General features: G+C 45.6%; 1 protein-coding gene across 6 annotated transcripts in view; it reads right to left on the bottom strand.

Annotated features, from left to right (window-relative positions):
- LINGO1 (leucine rich repeat and Ig domain containing 1) overlaps window positions 1-16,128 on the bottom strand; it is a 319,884-nt gene that overhangs the window by 9,963 nt on the left and 293,793 nt on the right. The window contains exon 1 of one of the 6 annotated variants that reach the window (XM_088443853.1): window positions 5,059-5,598. The exons of the other annotated variants lie outside the window; for them this stretch is intronic. Within the exon in view, the coding sequence (XP_088299979.1) occupies window positions 5,059-5,169 (111 nt within the window). The 5' untranslated portion in view covers window positions 5,170-5,598. Of the gene's footprint in view, window positions 1-5,058; window positions 5,599-16,128 lie in introns of those variants that run through there. 6 annotated transcript variants of the gene reach the window in all.

Genomic DNA, 16,128 nt, shown 5'->3' with positions numbered 1-16,128 from the left:
CTAGAATGAGCACACACTCACCCTCCATTGCTCTATATCGTACTAGCAAAAAGATTGGCTTGTTAATTATAAAGGTAACGATCTAGAACATCGTAAAGAAAGAAAGTAGAATGTATTTCTGTCATGTCTATATCTGACTGTACATACAGTACACAAATAAAGGGAAGTCTGGGAAGGAACAATCCAGTTATTCTCTGCCACCAAATGCTATGTTTCTATAGTAATGCTAATTTTTAATGAATATCAGAATGCTTTTATGATCATCTCCTTTACGCACTATTCCATGTAATTACATTTTTGCTCAATGTTTTCTACGGGAAGCAGTCGGGAAGCCGACGGACAGAATCCCGACCGCCGGCTTACCAAATGTCTAATCCCGGCAAGGGTTAAATGACAGGCGTCGAGCTCCTGACGCTAGTCATTTTACCTATGCCAGGATACGACGCTCGGCTTCCTGAACGAAGGTGAACCGGGTGCGGACAGCCGGTGGGGGGGGGTCAGGGGCTCCCGGGGGGGACTTAGGGCACCCCCCCGGGAGGGTTAGGCTAGGGGAAGGGGGGGTTGGGGTTAGGCACCACTGGGGGGAGGTTAGGGTTAGGCACCCCCCCGGGGGACTTAGGTTTAGGCAGCGGAGAAGGGGGGTTAGGTTTAGGCACTTAGAGGGGGTTAGGGTTAGGCACTTGGGAGGGGGTTAGGCACTTGGGGGGGGTTAGGGTTAGGCACCCCTAAGGGAGGGTTAGGGTTGGGGGGGGGGTTAGGTTAATTTATACTTACCTGTAGCGCTGTCGGGATCTTCACCTCTGCCATGTGGCCGGCAGTAAATCATACCGATCCCGTTTTCTACCACCGCTGTAAGGGATATATTTACTTAAGTGCGGGTTTTTAGAAGTGGAGATATTGCCCATAGCAGCTATTATTTTCTAGAGGGTGTTAGATAAATTTTAAGAAGAATCTGATTAGTTGCTACGAGCAACATCTCCACTTCTAAAAACCATCACTTTAGTAAATATACCCCAAAGGTTCAGATATGGACTGCACAAACCCTGTCCCGCTTAGCACCACTGCAAGCACAAGTGCACTTTGGCACATCTCCAGGTGTATGCTTATTTCCTTGTCTTTGGAAGCACCCTCAGAAATATCAATCTATGCCAACATTCAGCATTTGCTCATAATCCAGATAATGCACTAGATCAGTGATTTTCAACCTTTTTTAACTCGCGGCACACTACACAAGATTTTAAAATTGCCAAGGCACACTATCCGGCGATGCGGTATGAAAAAACACACTACATTAGTTCCCACAGGAACAAAACACACTACATTGGCCCCCACAAGAATAAAAAACACACTACATTGGCCCCCACAAGAATAAAAAACACACTACATTGGCCCCCACAAGAATAAAACAATCCCATTGGCTGGCCTAACAGAAAAAAAAAACCACATTGCTCCCCACAAAAAAAACAACCATACCACATTGCGCCCCACAGAATTGCTCCCCACAGAAAAAGAAACCTATGGCTGGCCCCTCAGAAACAAAAAACAAAACACATTGTTCCCCACTAAATAGGCAATTATATGGCTGGATAACAAATGGCTGGTTCTCACTAAAAAAAATGACATGACTGGTTCCCACGAAAAAATAAACTATGGCTGGTACCCACGAAGAAGAAAAAAATGTCTGGTCCCCACAAAACCCACATTTCTTCCCCCCTTGTCACTCACACTGCAGCAGGATCGCGTGCGGGCGGGCTTCCAGGCAGGCTGCAGAGCCTGCCTGGACAGAGCGCGGGCTGGCTGATTGGCGCAGGGCGTTGGCTGGCAGAGCGGGCTGGAGGGCAGTGGACAACGTGGCGTGCGTGACCTGTGATGTCACGCCGCCGCATATTTGCAGGTCACTATCCGGTCGTGCCTGAGTCTCCCAGAGGAGCTCAGCGGCCCGGGATGCTGAAGTACAGTAAAATGTGCCCGGTGGCTCTGACAGTCCCGCGGCACACTTCACAACCGGCCACGGCACACTAGTGTGCCGCGGCACACCGGTTGAAAACCGCTGCACTAGATCATACTTCCCAACATGATCCATTCCAGTAGGGACAAAATGCTCTTACTTTATGATTGCCATCACCTTTTCAATTTTAGATGTAATAGTTGCTTAAATTGTTCTAAGAGCGACTATAGGTGGTGTGGTATATAAATAGGTATCAAGTACTATCTTCCTCATATCCCCTGAAATTTATGACATCATACTTACCTACTGTCATGTAAGGCCCGTGAGACAGGGCTGCTGGGAGAGTAAACCACCCCCCCAGATTCTGTCTGTCTGTTGCGACATTCGCCTCATCAGACCTGCCCCCGCCGTGAAAAGATGCTATCAGTGTTACCATGCAGTGGTAGACGGGGACTGGTGATGAGAATCGCGTCTTGACACCTCCCACACATGCACTCTGCAGGGATAGTCCAAAGAATAGATAAGTATTTATTGTGTATGCGTTACTAACGTTTGCAAAGCTAGTAAAATGCATGTAAATGGGTCTCACACTAGAAGTAGTGTTACCACACCCATTTGCAGTTTTACCAATTTTCTTTTTGACAACTTTAAACACTAGTAGCAAACCACACACATGACATGCACACTTAGCAGTGTTAAAAAAACACAAGTGCTGCACCAGTAAATGTGTCCTTATATATAAAGCTACTGGCTTTCCTCCTGTACATATAAATAAGCTGTCTTCAACATCTACATTTATTTATTTATTACTAGTAACTACAGGTATCTAGGATCTTTACTTGGTCTATGTCACTTCTACTTAGCAAAGCGTATTTACGATTTCTCCCACCATTGCGCTCCTCAAATGTTGGATGAAGGTGGAAGCCCACCATAGTGACACAAAGACCAATCACCATGTCCCTCTTTCTGCACTTCCAGGAATAATCCTGTGACAATCTCTTTTTTTGGGAAACAAGGACAGTTGGCAGTTATGGACATCTTTGTTGCAGTCACGCTAAACAGCCCCTCTCTGAGCGCCAGGTCCCGTGAGACTCTACTAGCACCGGGCAGGTTTTGTTTTTTTGTTACAAAACGCATCTAAGTCATAATGCGATGAGTCTAGGACGCACCAACAGACTGTGCTTGATATGTGACACTTGTATATCTGTGTGCACCTGAGTCTCCGAATCTGTACATGAGGTGCTACAATTAGCGGCTGCAGCTATTTTTATTCTAATGCTGGCCATACACGGGACGATTGATCACACGATTTGGGCAGTTTCTACAGGTTGGACAGACCAATCGATGGCAAATAGATGTATTTTGAGTCTTCTACGACCCCGATGCGCGTCCCCGCCGTTGTCTAGTTGGATCGCAGATCAGATGGTTTTGCAGAGAGATCTCAACTGATCGTGTACGATGTGATACACTTCTATGCATCTTATCCTATGATCTTAGTGATTAATCGTACACCATTTGACCACATCTTATGAAGAATTTCAAGGGAAATTGTACAAATGATCTTACCAACTTTGAATCTCACCGTGTATGGGGACCTTAAGTCCTTTTGTGCTTCATATACAGACATATACAAGTGTCACATATCACATTAATCACAGTGCCGGTGCATCCTAGTCGCATTACATTGTAACTTAGACGCCTGATGCTAACAGAGTAGCACGGGACCTGGCGGCTCACTCACCCAGGCAAGTCGTGCTGCGTGGCGTATTAAGGCTAGATGTATGAGGACACATCTGTATAAATGAATTATTGTGGCATATTGTATAATACAATTTACCTGACTGTAGTATAAGGAGAGTGGTGTATCAAGGAAAGATGTAAAAAAGTGCAGAAGGGCATCTTCCCTGGGGCTACCGTTGTTGTTACTAATGAAGGCCATCACTTAGGCCCACATGGGACAGTTTAGATGCATTCAGCAATGCACATTCTCGGTGTATAGAAACCGGGTAGGGCTTAGCTGTGCACTAGGTCTCACTAATCCACACAGCTCTATAAGCCCAGACGTGTGAGAAGCCGATCTTGTGAAATCTGTGTGCAGCTCAGGCATTACTTTGGCTTTGGTGGTTTCCAGGGTATCTGTCTCTAGCTCATTTTAGATCTGTATACCTATAACCTTCTATTTCTCTTTATCTATAACCAGTACCATCATCTGCCTATCCATCTCTCTAATGTACAAAGCAGTCTCCCTCTATTACTCTTCCTTTATATTGTGTACACATTGCTCCCTCTCTCTGGTTTCATGGTAAGATGTACAGCAATCTCCATATTCTGCTCTCTCTGTAATATCAACTATTATCATCCATCCATACAAATTGTCTATTTTTACATTCTTAATCTTCCTTCTTAACATTTCTAGGTTATCTCCCACTACTCAGCCTCCATATGTGCGGCACGCTTGCATTATCTTCTTTTGTCCTATGTGCTGCTATTTCTTTCTCTATGTTGTTCTCAAAATCATTCCCCCTCCTCTCAGCGCACAGGTCTCCTGGGTCAGCTGGTGGAATGGGGGTCAGTAATGCTTCTGAAGTACATCTACATGAGATGAATATAGAGAACAGGCCAGGTACACTCACAGCACAAGATACCAGCTGAATTTTAACATAAAAAGGACAGGGGAGGAATTGTGCGGATGGAGGAGTTAGAATAAGAAATGAAGGGGAGAGAAATGGGGAGTACAATATCAGGGACGGTGGGATGAGAGATAATGCCTTGGATAATGTTGCATGATGTATATAAGATAAAGTAGTGGGGGACAGACATGAGAAAATAAATAAACTGTACCAGACATAGCTAACATGGAAGAAAATCCATCTATTGAGTCATATATACAATATTATGCATATTATCACGGTCTATTCTAAACATGATTTATTAATCTAAGTATGTAAACCAAGCAATGGAATGAGCTGTATATAAAGGTCTATAATGATATAATGATATACATAGAGATGCTCACAGCCATCCTTGCAGATAGCACTTGTTAGTCTAGCAGTACTGGCTATAAAGACAGAAACATCAATATCAAAAGCATAAATAGATGATATCTGTACCTGGCCTTCATTTTCCGCAGCTGCGAGACGCCTTTTCTTTTTTCCATTTCCAATCAAAGAATAATAGTGCAAGACCTTAATACAATACTTCTTGCATTTAAAGGATAACATGCACAAATCATTCACCTACGCTGGTCTGCAGTAACACAGAGGTCCAGCACTAACCATACAGACACAATGACATAGATATTCTGGGGGAAAAGACAATGCACAAACAAGAGAAAAAAAAGCCACAGAGGCTCACACACATACAAGGACGCAAACACGGAGACGCACAAGGACACACATCCACTGACACTCAGCAAAAATACAAATCCAGGGGTTAGTCTGCAGCTGCAGAGCACAGAGACAGAACAGTAATATTACCGAGTATACACACGTTATAGAGAAAGCCAAAATGAGGGAGAGGCACAAGGGAAAAGCAAATCAGAGAGAGAAGGGTGAGAGAGCAGGGAAAATACACAGTGTGAGGGAGAAGAAGCTAGCGAAGAGGAGGGACAAACAAATACAGAATCAGAGGGAAACAGGGAGGAGAATGAAGAGAGGAAAGTGGGGAGAGGGAGAGAAGAGGAGAGGAGGAACTATGACAATGAGCTGGAGAGAAGTAGCAGCTGTGAGCAATGACTCGGCTCCTCAGTCCTATATATAAGCAGTGTACAGTATACAGAGTGCCTGCTATCCTAGCTACTGCATCCTGGGAGAAGTCTAGTGTCCATGGATAGATAGCTGTCCTCTGTGAGATAAAGCTGCTGCCCAGTACTGCACATAAAGAGATAATTACTCTGCCCATCTCTGTATGCTGACATACTGTACTTCTGGCTGGTAAAAGATAACTGTGTGTCTCAGATTTATGCACTGAATGATAGCTGTGCTGTATCTATTCATTTACACTGGAAACTAGCAGCTACACTGCTTTGTCATCCATACTGAAGCAACACTATTCTCCAACAGTCTATACATTCTTACATTGTTATACCATAATGTAATAAGAAATGTACTGCACAATACTATAAACTACCAGGTGGCATTATTATAGTGATTGCTGTGTATAGCGATACTACACAACTCTGGACAGTATAGCTGGGAGATTGTAATCCCTATCCTGGAGGTCAGACTAGCCACTATACGCTGAGTGGTATCACTTTGTTCCCTCATTTAAATTAATTGGAGTAACCACAAATTTTACACTATGGTCCATTTAGGGATGTAGTCAGCTTACTGCCGCAGGGGATGCTGGCGATGGAAATCCCAGCGCCGGAATCCCAACCTGTGGCCAGAACACCAGTGCCGGAATCCCAATATCAGTTGAGATGCCGACGCCGGAATCTTGGCTGTCAGCATCCCGAACATAAGTATAGCGGGCCGGGATAGCTGTTAGCCGCGGGGGGAGGGTTAGGCTTAGGCACTAATGGGGACTTTTAGGGTGCTGAGGGGGGAGGGTTAGGATGCAGGAAGGGAGGGTTAGGGGGTGAAGGGAGCAGGTTTAAGATAATTATGGAGCCCCTGTCGGGATTGGCAGCAACGGGATGCCACTGTCGGTCTTTTGAGAGCATGCATCCCGACTGCCGGTCTCCCATACCCAACCCGTCCATTTATATATGATTGGAAAAAAACATATATAAATGTATAATTTGGTGCAATTAAAATGTCCAAAACAGATGGCTTGGTCACCAGACTCTAATTTTACTGTACTCTTACATTAATGTATACTGACAGATGAGAGTGGGGGCCAAAGCATACAGTGAGACATGTACTGCACAGCACCCTAATCACGACATAACTGTTATACTCCGCATTAGCGATACGATGTAGTGCTGCATTGCACAGAGTGTAACAAGGATTTAATAATGAGAGATACCTGTGCTGCCCAGTGATATACAGTAAAATGAAACTATGCCACTAGCACTGAAGCGTGAAAGATAACTATGCTGGCCAGAACTATACAATGAGACATCACACTGCTTGCCAGCACTAAAAACAGAGAATAATTATGCTCCTCAATGCTGTACAATGAAGGATTAATGACCAGCACTGTACACTGAGTGATAATTCTGCAGTCAAGCACTGCACGCATCTGTACAGTGCTGGGCTGCAGACTTATCACGCACTGAGAAATACTGTCAATCCTGCACAGTGAAATCTAATGCTACCAAGCAATGTACCTTTGTATACCTCTGGATAGTGCTAGGCTGCAGAGCTAACACTCACACAAATACACTAGCCAATCCTACAATGTGAGACCTAATGCTGTCAAGCATTGAAGCTCTTTATATGCCTTTGTACAGTGCTGGGCTGTAGATATCACTCACTGGGATATATTACTGGCCAGTCCTGTACAGGGAGACCCAAACACTGTACCTCAGTATATACCTCTGTTCAGTGCTGAGCTGCAGAGCTATCACACAATGACACATGCACAGTTAGACCTGACACTATCACACACTGACATATGCACAGATAGACCTGACACTATCACACAATGACATATGCACAGTTAGACCTGACACTATCACACAATGACACATGCACAGTTAGACCTGACACTATCACACAATGACACATGCACAGTTAGACCTGACACTATCACACACTGACAAATGCACAGTTAGACCTGACACTATCACACACTGACAAATGCACAGTTAGACCTGACACTATCACACACTGACAAATGCACAATACAGTGAAAGGAAAAATTATGCTTACTAGAACCACTCAAATCTGCTCCTAGTAAAGTACAAAGAGACAATGGGCCTGATTCACTACGGGTCGCTATTACGATCACAGCTGCGGTTACGCACAGAGATCTGCTGCGAAAATATGCTAATGACTGCAATCGCAAAGGCGTCGCACAGCCAGCATAGAGACGCCCACTGCCGCTGTCTCAAATCAGTAATACCTTGTGGTATACATCGGGAACATCTGCCCCTCACGCACAATGACAGCAGGTCTGACCTGCCGCAGAAACTGCAAATCGTGTGGCACGCAATGAGTACTCAAGCTGCGTATGCCGTCTCAGTGGCTAATATATGCACGCCCATGCAGCGACGTTCAATTGGACAGACACGCCTGCGTTTCACTGATGAAGGCTCGAAGGGGGGAGACTTTGGTTTAGGCACTAACGGGGAGGGTTAGGATGGGGAGGGTTAGGCTACATGAAGGGAGGGTTAGGGGGAGAAGGGGGAGGGCAAGTATACTAATCCGACCCATCGGTGTACCAACCATCGGGATGCCGCTGTCTGTATTCTGACAGGAGTCATCCCGACAGCCGGCATTACATACCCATTCAGTAAAAAGTGTGAGCAAATAATACAAATTCACAGATATCTGTTGTGTCCAACGCTGAACAGTGAAAGAAAATTGCACTATCCAGTACGGGATGCCGGCGTTCGTGATCCCGGCGGTCAGAACCCTGACGCCGGCATCCCGACTAGGTTAGCATCCCGACGGCTGAAGATAAGTATATCTAACCTAACCCTTAACTCTCCCTCCCCGGTGCCTAAACCTAACCCTCTTCCCTTAGTCCCTAACCCTCCCCCCAGCTCCCCCCATTACCTTCGGGATGCCGGCGTTGGTATTCCGATAAGTGTCAGGATACCGGCGTCGCCATTGTGACCGCCGGAATCCCCGCTGTCGGGATTTTGAACGTATCCCATCCAGCACTGTCAGGTAAGAGATAGCTGTGCTGGCCAGCACTGTAAAGTAAGAGATACTACACTGCTTGCCAATGTACAGTAAGAGATAGCTGCTATGTTCCGCACTGTACAGTAAGAGATACTGTGCTATCCTGCACTGTACATACTACAGTGAGAGATGCCTGTGCTGTTTTGCACTATACAGTAAGAGATAGCTACGCTGTGCAGCACAATACAGTAAGAGATAGCAGCACGCTGTCCAGCACAGTGCAATAAGAAATACTGTGCTGCCAAGCACTGTACAGTAAGAGATAGCTGCGCAGTGTCCAGCACGGTTAGTAAGAGATAGCTGCACCGTACAGTAAGAGATAATGTGCTGTCCAGCACTCTTCAATAAGAGATACTGTGATGTCCAGCATTGTACAGTAAGAGATAACTGAGCGGGATGTAGTTCGTTTACCTACAGCCGGGCTGCCGGCTGTCGAAATCCTGGCGCCGGAATACTGGCTTCCAGCCAGAACACCGGTGCCAGAATCCCGACATCAGTGGAGATGCTGGCGCCGGAATCCCAACAGTCGCGGGCCCTGTTAGCTGTTGCGTTAGGTTTAGGCACCATGGGAGGGGGGGGGGTTTAGGGTTAGGCTGCAGGAGGGGGAGGTTAGGGTTAGGGCTAGGCTGCAGACAGGGGGGTTATGCACTAAGGGGGGAGGGTTAGGTTTAGGTTATGCACTAAGGGGGGAGGGTTAGGTTTAGGCACTGACGGGGAGAGTTAGGGTGCAGGGGGGGTTATGGGGTGACTGGGGGAGGGTTAGAATACTTACCTAACCCCTGTCAGGATACTAAGCATCGGGATGCCGCTGTCGGTCTTTTGACAGATGACATTCCGACTGCCGGTCTCCCATACCTAACCCAATTGAGCTGTGCAGCACAGTACAGTAAGAGATATCTGCGCACTGTGTAGTAAAAGATACTGTGCTGTTCAACACTGTATGGTAAAAATACTGTGCTGTCCAGCATGTACAGTAAGAGATACTGTGCTGTCCAGCACTGTACAGTAAGAAACAGCTGAGCTGACAAGCAAAGTACAGTAAGATATAGCTGTTGTGTCCAGCACTGTACAGTCAGAGATAGCTATACTGTCCAGCACTGTACAGTGTCAGCTTTGCCATCCAGCACTGTACAGTAAGAGCTAGCTGTACAACCCAGCATTGTACAGTAAGAGATAGCTGCACAGTCCAGCATTTTATAGTAAAAGAAAGCAAAGCTGCTTTGTCAAGTACTGTACGGTAAGAGATTGTTGCACAGTCCATTACTGGACAGCTAGAGATAGCTGCACAGTCCAGCACTGTACAGTAAGAGATAGCTGCACAGTCCAGCATTGTACAGTAAAAGAAAGCTAAGTTGTGTTGTCAAGTACTGTACAGTAAAGGTGCCCACAGACATAGCGATGTGCTCACGATCAGCCGATGTGTCCGATTTCCCTTGAAACTCTCCCCGGCAGCTCTGCACATGATCTGCTCACGATTTGGTGTCCAATCTTCATACAATCTCTCCTGCATCCAGACTTTTTACAGTGCATCGTGTCCTATATTGTCAGATCTACCCTACTGCACGGCAAATCTGACGATGCGATGTGCGACCAGCGGGGACGTGCATCGTGATCGTGAGTGGGGACTCACAATTTACTCAGGATTTGGCCATATTTTACACGATCTGTCGCTCCAATGTGTCGGAATCGGCCAGATCGGGTAAAATATCGCTATGTGTGTGGGCAGCTTAAGAGATAGTTGCACAGTCCATTACTGTAAAATAAGAAATAGTTGCGATGTGTAGCTCTATACAGTAAGAACTAGAGGTGATATTTACTGACAAATAACTGTACTGTCAGTGATGTGTTGTAGTGCTGCTCAGCTCTGTACAATGACATACCTGGTCTGCATAACACTTTCAGTGAGAGGTCTAATTATACGGTATCCGGTCACGTGGTCAATAGTCACCATATCAATATTCATAATGTGGCCACCAGAATGTCGGCATGGTTTAACATGCCGACATCCTCAGAATGTCAATATGGTCACAATGTTCGGCACTAGAGGGAGGGTTAGGGATTAAGATTAGGGAAAAATACTCACCCGAATGCTGCTCAATCACACATGCACTGGAACTGCTGGTTACATGACTGCCGGGACCCAGAAACTCCATTGCTGCCGGGACCAGGTAAGTGACTGCTGGGCACAGTGGTTCTGCACCGGATCTGTTGGTCACATGACCGATGTGACCATGACCGCTGGGACCCAGTAAGTAGTCGATAGATCACCAGGGACGGCAAGTTGACATTCTATCATGTCGATATGTCATCTGTGTACAAATGATGAATATCAAAATGGTCACTGTTAACATGCTAAGCATGTCAACATTTTTACCACGTCGACCTTATGCATGTCGACATAAGAACTGCCGACCTAACATACCACTCCCACTATCCAATGCTTCAAAGATTACTATACATACATTCCTATACATTGTAATATGGTAGTGTACAGTTCAAGAGTCTTGTGATGTCTTCTGCTCAACAATATACAAAGAGCCTTGTGCTGTAGAATACTATACAATGCAGCACGACTATGGGACGGAGTCAGAGTTGTACACAGCGGCTGTGCAATAATATGCTAATGCCGCAGGAGGCGTCTTTTATAAAGAGACGTCTGCTTCTGTGATCCGCTGCTGTGTCCGAGGATGCAGCCATCGTACCCTCAGAAATGTACAATGACAGAAACCTATTCTGCTCAGTGCAACACAGTAAAAGAAAATAAAGCTGCTCATCACTGTACAGTGACAGATAACTAGGAACCCCAGCACTGTCCATGGAGAGGAATAATGTTTAATCCAATACAGCAGGAGATAACTATGACTAGGCCTTTATGAAAGACTGCTGCCCAGCACTGTATAAGTGAGAGATAAATATGCTGTCTAGTGGTTCACAATGAGAAACAACTTTGCTGCCCTGTGCAAAATAATTAGAGATTACTGGGCTGCCCAAAGGTACACTACTGTGCTACCAAGCACCATACACTGAGTTACAGCTGTGCTGTCTCTGAGCTCCTGGAGAGCAGCTGTTGCTCAGAAAAAGTAGTGTTGCTGCTGGGGCAGGTAATTACAGCAGTGGCTTATTAATAATTAATGCAGCTAACAAATAAACATCAGAGAGGGACACAGCTCACTGCAGGGTTTAACGTCACACATAGGAACCCTGTACCAGATCATTTAGGCTACAGCTGGATATTTGTACCGGAAACTGTGTGTGCTGAGGTGTGATTGGATTACGCAAACAACATATTAGCAAGTGATACTGTATTTTGTATGTGTGTGCCTGCACACAGCTTTACAGCAGATATGCTACATTAATAGGCTGTTGTCTGAGGAAGAATCTAGGCTCATGTAAATGAGAAAATGTTTCACTGTGCAGGAGTTAAAGTTTAATATAATACTCATAATATATACAAGGAAGACAGATTGTTAATTTTGAACATTTAACCCAGAAACGGAAATGTGGCTATTTAAAGTGTGTCTATCAGTTCTACACAATAAGATTTTTGGAATAGAGAAACGATACGTACGGATGCAGAGAGGAATGATACGTACAGATGCACAGAGGAAATATACGTACAGATGCACAGAGGAAATATACGTACGGTAGCAGAGAGGAACGATACGTACGGATGCAGAGTAACGATTCATACGGATGCAGAAAGTAACGGTACGGATGCAGAGAGGAACAATACGTACGGATGCAGACAGGAACGATACGTACGGATGCACACAGGAACGATACGTACGGATGCAGACAGGAACGATACGTACGGATGCAGACAGGAACGATACGTACGGATGCAGAGGGCAACGATACGTACAGATGCAGAGGGCAACGATACGTACAGATGCAGAGAGGAACGATACGTACAGATGCAGAGAGGAACGATACGTACAGATGCAGAGAGGAACGATACGTACGGATGCAGAGAGGAACGATACGTACGGATGCAGACAGGAACGATACGTACGGATGCAGAGGGCAACGATACGTACGGATGCAGAGAGGAACGATACGTACAGATGCAGAGAGGAACGATACGTACAGATGCAGAGAGGAACGATACGTACGGATGCAGACATGAACGATACGTACGGATGCAGAGGGCAACGATACGTACAGATGCAGAGAGGAACGATACGTACGGATGCAGAAAGTAACGATACTTACGGATGCAGAGAGGAACGATACGTACGGATGCAGAGAGGAACGATACGTACGGATGCAGAGAGGAACGATACGTACGGATGCAGAGAGGAACGATACGTACGGATGCAGAGAGGAACGATACGTACGGATGCTGAGAGGAATGATACGTACAGATGCAGAGAGAAACGATACATACGGATGCAGAGAGGAGCGATATGTACATACGCTGAAAGGAACTATGGGCCTGATTCAGACCTGCTCGCAAGCGGGTCGGTGGCCCGGCAGTGCGCACATGTGAGCCCCGGAGTGACTGAGAAATTCACTCGCTACAAACCGGGCGGCTGTCGATGTTGATCGACAGCTTGCCCCGTTTTGTAGGCGGGTCGGGGGGTGACTTGCCAAATGAAGGCGTTCCCAAAGGAAAGCCTGCCGTTTGGGGGCGGCCCCACTGACATCACGAGTGATGTCAGTGGTGAGCTTTCGGCTCTATTAGAGCCGGTAGCTCACTGGGGCTTGCGGCAGACGAGACCCTACCCCAAGGGTCTCGTCGCAAGCCCCGATGGTCGCGATGGTCGGGACCATCGCGACCATCACCTGGCCGCTCGCTAAAGCTGTGGGTGGTTACCCACAGCTTAGCGAGCGGCCAGAAGGCTGGTAAAAAAAAAAAGAAAAATCCCCTTCAGACCTGCGAGCTGACTCCGGCAGCGAGCGGGTCTGAATCTGGGCCTATATGTATGGTTGCAGACAGGAACGATATATACAGATGCAGAGAGGAACCATATGTACGGATGCAGACATGAACGATATGTACGGATGAAGACAGGAACGATGTGTACAGATGCAGAGAGGAACGATATGTACGGAGAGAGGAACGATACGTACGGATGCGGAGGAACGATACATACTGATACAGAGAGGAACGAAATGTACAGATGTGTCCACATCTATCTATTCTCCATGCGCTACACATTACATGGGAGCTCTGTGTGATTTGGTAGCGCTGAGCGTCGTTTGTGCAACTTTTTACCTTCAAATGCGTCTTATTCGCACACAGCGATGCAAATAGTTAACACAAGCAGCTTCTGCTGATTAAAATGATATGCAGCATGCCTATGTTCTATGTGCGACTTCGGGTGTATCTGCATGCTAAACGCTACGATACAGTGTTACAGCCGATGACACTGTAACGTAGCATTTCGCATGCAGAGACACCCGCATTCGCTCAAAGAATATAGGCATGCCACATAGCACAAGCAGCTTCTGCTGATTAAAATGATAACTATTCGCATTGCTGTGTGAATAAGATGCATTCGAAGGTAAAAAGTTGTACGAAAAGATGCTCAGCGCTACAGAGCCACGCCTCGGCGCGCCTAGAAGGGCTGTTTAGCTTACAAGGAGGCTAGATGTATGAGGACACATCTGTACGGATGCAGAGAGGAACGATATGTACAGACGCAGAAAAGAAAAGTATGGGTGCAGAGAAGAACGATACATACAGATGCAGAGAGGATATGATATGTACAGATGCAAACGATACGTACGGATGCAGAGAGGAACGATACGTACGGATGCAGAGAGGAACGATACGTACAGATGCAGAGAGGAACGATATGTACAGATGCAGAGGAACGATATGTACAGATGCAGAGGAACGATATGTACAGAGGAAATATATGTACAGATGCAGAGAGAAACGGATATGTACAGATGCAGAGAGGAAATATATGTACAGATGGAAACGATATGTACAGATGCAGAGAGGAACAATATGTACAGATGCAGAGAGGAACGATATGTACAAATGCAGAGAGGAACGATATACGTACAGATGCAGAGAGGAACGATATGTACAAATGCAGAGAGGAATGATATACGTACAGATGCAGAGAGGAACGATATACGTACAGATGCAGAGAGGAACGATATACGTACAGATGCAGAGAGGAACGATATACGCACAGATGCAGAGAGGCATGATATAGGTACAGATGCAGAGAGGAACAATATACGTACAGATGCAGAGAGGAACGATATACGTACAGATGCAGAGAGGCATGATATACGTACAGATGCAGAGAAGAACGATATACTTACAGATGCAGAGAGGAACGATATACGTACAGATGCAGAGAGAAATGATAAATAGTACAGATGCAGAGAGGAACGAAATACATAAAGATGCAGAGAGGAACGATATACGTACAGATGCAGAGAGAAATGATAAATAGTACAGATGCACAGAGGAACGAAATACATAAAGATGCAGAGAGGAACGATATACTTACAGATGCAGAGAGGAACGATATACTTACAGATGCAGAGAGGAATGATATACGTATAGATGCAGAGAGGAACGATATACTTACAGATGCAGAGAGGAACGATATACTTACAGATGCAGAGAGGAATGATATAAGTAAAGATGCAGAGAGGAATGATATACGTATAGATGCAGAGAGGAACGATAAATAGTACAGATGCAGAGCGGAACGAAATACGTACAGATGTAGAGAGGAATGTTATATATATGTAGAAATGCAGAAAGGAACGATATACGTAGAAATGCAGAAAGGAACGATATACGTACAGATGTAGATTGGAACGATATACGTACAGATGCAGATTGGAACGATATGTACAGATGCAGGAGGAACGATACGTATAGATGCAGATTGGAATGATACGTATAGATGCAGAGAGGAACGATATGTACAGGTGCAGGAGGAACGATATACGTATAGATGCAGAGAGGAACAATACATATAGATGCAGCGAGGAACGATACGTATAGATGCAGAGAGGAACGATACGTATAGATGCAGAGAGGAACGATATGTACAGGTGCAGGAGGAACGATATACGTATAGATGCAGAGAGGAACAATACATATAGATGCAGCAAGGAACGATACGTATAGATGCAGAGAGGAACGATACCTATAGATGCAGAGAGGAACGATATGTACAGGTGCAAGAGGAACGATATATGAATAGATGCAGAGAGGAACAATACATATAGATGCAGCGAGGAACGATACGTATAGATGCAGAGAGACACATACTTTACAACAAAATGGCTGAATGTTGTGTTTGAGTGCTGGGCAATGTACAGAACACTGCTTTAATTTCTACCTTGTTTCATACAGTCAGCGGCATGCACTTAGGATGCAATGTTAAGACAAGTTCTTTTCAATAT

Source organism: Taudactylus pleione, unplaced genomic scaffold (genome assembly GCF_031769625.1).
Source record: "Taudactylus pleione unplaced genomic scaffold, aTauple2 ptg000019l, whole genome shotgun sequence".
In the NCBI taxonomy this organism is placed as follows: domain Eukaryota; kingdom Metazoa; phylum Chordata; class Amphibia; order Anura; family Myobatrachidae; genus Taudactylus; species Taudactylus pleione.
The sequence above is the reverse complement of the archived record's forward strand: the minus strand, read 5'-3'. Positions and strand labels throughout refer to the sequence as shown.